At 39.9% G+C, this 4,310-nt stretch overlaps 1 protein-coding gene and 2 non-coding genes across 5 annotated transcripts in view; all 3 read left to right on the top strand.

The window, feature by feature from the left end:
• Nop58 (NOP58 ribonucleoprotein) overlaps positions 1-4,310 on the top strand; it is a 21,067-nt gene that overhangs the window by 2,265 nt on the left and 14,492 nt on the right. Inside the window, exons 2-3 of one of the 3 annotated variants that reach the window (XM_005366327.2) lie at positions 409-485; positions 2,190-2,242. In XM_005366327.2, coding sequence (XP_005366384.1) covers positions 409-485; positions 2,190-2,242 — 130 coding nt within the window. Of the gene's footprint in view, positions 1-408; positions 486-2,189; positions 2,243-2,307; positions 2,531-4,310 lie in introns of those variants that run through there. The other 2 variants (XM_026788874.1, XM_026788875.1) reach the window with 2 other exon arrangements.
• Positions 1,432-1,517, top strand: LOC113458203. The gene has a single exon (XR_003378621.1). It is a non-coding gene; the product is annotated as a small nucleolar RNA SNORD70 (small nucleolar RNA).
• On the top strand, positions 2,319-2,402 carry LOC113458204. The gene has a single exon (XR_003378622.1). It is a non-coding gene; the product is annotated as a small nucleolar RNA SNORD70 (small nucleolar RNA).

Raw genomic sequence — 4,310 nt, 5'->3', positions numbered from 1 at the left:
CCTGCCTCTGCCTCCCGAGTGCTGGGATTACAGGCGTGCGCCACCACGGCCTGGCATATATTTGGTTTTTCGAGACAGGGTTTCTCTGTGGTTTTGGAGCCTGTCCTGGAACTAGTGCTGTAGACCAGGCTGGTCTCGAACTCACAAAGATCCGCCTGCCTCTGCCTCCCGAGTGCTGGGATTAAAGGCGTGCGCCACCGCCCGGCTTGTTTTGGTTTTCTCTTTAGCTTTGGGGGCCTGTCCTGGAACTTGCTCTGTAGATCAGGCTGGCCTCAAACTCACAGAGATCCGCCTGCCTCTGCCCTCTGAGTGCTGTAATTAAAGACAAGTGCCACCACCACCCGACTCTCTCTACTCATATTTTGCATGAGTGGTTGTAGCTTGAAGAATGTAACTGGTCTATTGCAGGTTCTGAATGAGAAGAAACTTCAAGAGGTCGACAGTTTGTGGAAAGAATTTGAAACTCCGGAAAAGGCTAATAAAATGTAAGTAATATAGAGTCTAAGGATTTAGGCATTTATACTAGTTTGTGGGGTGTTTCTCCTTTGGGTGTTATTTTCAACTTCTTGGTTTTTAGAGCACAGACTATCATAGCTAATTGGTATTGTAGACTGCAGTGGACATGTCCCAAGATTAATGTTTTATGAGATGTTTGAAGGCACTAACATGAGTTAAGTGTAAATTTCTTTTATAAAAGCAGTAATTGTAGCTGCATCTTCCCATGATTTTCATTTCTAGCTCTAGGGTGTAATAAATCAACTAGGTTGTAACTCCTTGAAAAGTATGCTGTGATTCCTCCGTGTCTTTTGGTAACTAATGGGTTGGGAGAGACAGTAGGCTTTTCCTCAAGGTAGAGCCAGGGTTGCTGTTTGACCATTTGTGAGTCACCTTGTAAAATAGCCCACTGGATGCATGTGGTCCTGAAAAGATGCTCAATGATCTTATTGGTGCTGGTGGATTTGGTGAGCACATAGCTATGAATCATTCATCTGCTAGTGCTAATAAATACACAAAAGACTAGAGTGATAAACCTAGACAAAGGGTAAACGAGTCATGTGGTGCTCCATCAACAATAGCATTATTGAACAAATTGTGAGATGTCCATGATACACTCAGGAAAATCAACTTCAGAGTAATTGGCTTAATGTGATTCAGTTTATGTCTCTCTGGATCCTTGAACATTTAGACAAGTTCTGAGAGACTGGTGGCACTTCATAAAGGTAGAAACAGGGTTAGAACAGGGCCAGGGAAAGATAAACTCAGGACTTTGTTGTTAACATCTGTGTGCTTTTAAGTGTACATTTGATGGACTGTACCAGCATTTACTTTCCCAGATAAGAAAACTTCATTTCAGCTAATAATACTGTTTTAGGCAGATAGAGACTAGTTTTTTCATTTTAGAGGGTATCTGCTTTGCTGGGTTAATCTTTATTCATTGCTGTCAATGATGGATTCCTTTGGAACTGAGTCTAAGTGATTTAGCAAAAGTTCGTCACTACCACTGAGACAGCAGTGAATACATTTCTTTATACAAAAAACTTTGACTGTAAACGCTGTAGCGATGTTGGAAAGCAAAATAGGTTTGCTTTTGTTTGTTTGTTTTTGGGAGGGGGGAGACAGGGTTTCTCTGTGTAGCTCTGGCTGTCCTGGAACTTACTCTGTAGACCATGCTGGCCTCAAATTCAGAGATCCACCTCTGCCTTCCGAACACTGGGATCCAAGGCATGGGTGGGTAATAGGCTATTTTTCACATGTGCTTGGTGTTTTATCTAGTTAATGGCTGGTGGTGCTGAGGATAGAGCTCTGGTCCTCATAACACAAAAGTAAATTGTAGTCTTGGCTGCCCTGGAGCTTAATGTGTAGACTATGCTGGCCTTGAATTTACAGAGATCCCCCGCCTCTACTTCCCAAGTGCAGGGACTAAAGGCGTAAACAACCTCACCCTGCTCTTTTATTTTTATGTATTTTAAAATAAGTTGAAACAAAGTTCAAGTAATAACCTGCACTGCCCTTGACTTTGATCCTTGTGTGACTTCCTAGTAGCTGGAATTTCAGACAGGGCCACCACATCTAGCAAGTTTCTTTCAGTAGTATAAGCTATAGAAACATCCAGCTTCTCTTTTTCTGGCTATGTAACTTTTGCAGAATTAGTGTGTTCCAATAATGTATTTGTTCTCTTTCGATTCTAGAGTAAAGCTAAAACATTTTGAGAAATTTCAGGATACAGCAGAAGCATTAGCAGGTAAAGTAAGACTAGAAACTTTATTTTACTTTTTTAATTAAAAGGATGTTTTCTTCAGTTGCCTGAGTTAATCTTACTCAATGTTGTCGATGATGCATCCTTATTGGGGTGAATTCAAGTGATCTGACCCATTCGTCACTACCACTGAGACAACATTGAGGTAGCTTTTTTCACTGTAGGGCTGGTTTCCCCCATGTGATGAGAAGTGATTAGATTGATCTCCCTGTGGAAACCAGCAGCCTAATGCTGAAGCACAGTTCAGTAAATGCTGTTCTACAAGGGACCAAGGTAATGTGGTCATGTACCGAGTCTAATACTTGTGTAATTTAAGGTGAAGTTGAGGATAGCCACCTGAAATAGAAAATGCAAAATCAATAAAATGCAAAATCAATATTCGAAACTGAAGGGAAATAGTTACTTAAGTGTAGATAGGTACTGTGCACATGCAAACCACCAAGGGGCATGGATTTATATGTTTTTATTTACATGTGCTTTGTTTTAAAGAGGGAGTGATTCATAGCCTTTAACATTGGCTTCATGATGGGCGAACAGGCATGCTCTGGATCACTAATCAGTCCATTGTGTGATAACAAAGGACTATAAAGAAGAATGGTTTAAAACTAGATAAGATTTTTGTTTGTTTTTAGGAGTTTCTGTGAATATCCCCAGCTGTCCTAGAACTCACATATCTGCATGCCCCAGTCTCCTAGCACACAAAGCAAGTTTCTTTACCATTAATTGCTAATAAAATAACAGCCCTGTGAAGAGAGATTATCTGTTATAAACAGTAGAACAGAAAATTTATAATAAACATTTTGGAAGTGAGAGAAATTAAAATTAGTAAGCTATGTCAGGAATGCCATCATATAAACCTCTAAAATGTCTGGTCTGATAAAATGTTTTTATCAAACAGATAAGTTTTTTTCCCAGGAGTTAGTAGTATGTCTCTCATAAGGCAGCTTATTTGTTCAGTGCCAGATAGGTGTTTGTAGCCCAAGATGGCCTTTGAATTTCTGCTTAAGTGCTGGAGACCAGACCCAGGAGTTGAAGCTTGTTAGACAAGCACTTTAACAAATAAGCAATATCCCAGGTCCTCTGAGGCAGTTGTGGGGACAGGCAGGTACCAATGCCATGATACACGAATGAAAACAAGACACTTTTGTGATGTCACTTCTCTCCTTGCGCCTTTTCATGGACTCCAGGAATTTAGTTGTACAGGGTCAAATAGCAAACATTTACTTTTTTTTTTTTTTGAAAATTTATTTATTATATTTAGGTAGGTGGTTTGTCTGCACACAATAAGGGGGCATCAGATCCCATGGGGTTACAGTTAGAGAGGGTTGTAAGCTGCTTTGGTGGTAGCTGGGAATTGGACTCAGGACCCCTGGAAGAGCAGCCAGTGTGCTTAACCACTGAGTCATCTCTCCAGTCCCCTGAAGTTATTTTCTTCTCTCCCATCTCCCAAGACAGGGTTTCTCTGTAGCCCTGACTACTGGAACTTGCTGTATAGACCAGGCCTTGAACTCACAAGAAATCTACCCAACTCTGCCACTTAGTGTTGGATTAAAGGCATGCACCACCACACCCAGCTTTTTGAAATTATTTCCTAAAATATTTGACGCATTTGATTTTTTAATTTCATTTTTGATGAAATTATAACTATTTTGTATATGATAACCTAGAATAGAATCTAGAGTTATTCTAGTGTAGAGATTTTACTCAGAAAAAAAATTAAGAGAAGGGTTATTGTGCTAGGTTAAAATTTAAATTGTGTGATATAGAATATTACAAACTAGAGATGAGCCAAAGACTCTTGCTGAGGACCTGGAGTTCAATTCCCAGCACTCAACATGGCAGGTGTTTGTGATCCCTGTAGCAGGGACTCTGATGCTGTCTTCTGGCCTCCAGAGGCACAAGGATACAAGTGGTGCACAGGAATACATGTAGACAAAATAACCATATATATAAAACAACAAAAATTTAAACTAGGAATATGAAGTTCAACTTTTTTTTAAAATATTTATTTATTTATTATGTATACAATTTCTACATGTATGCCTGCAGGACA

The sequence above is a fragment of the Microtus ochrogaster genome, unplaced genomic scaffold (assembly GCF_000317375.1).
Source record: "Microtus ochrogaster isolate Prairie Vole_2 unplaced genomic scaffold, MicOch1.0 UNK8, whole genome shotgun sequence".
In the NCBI taxonomy this organism is placed as follows: Eukaryota; Metazoa; Chordata; class Mammalia; order Rodentia; family Cricetidae; genus Microtus; species Microtus ochrogaster.
This window is presented reverse-complemented; position numbering and strand designations above follow the sequence as displayed.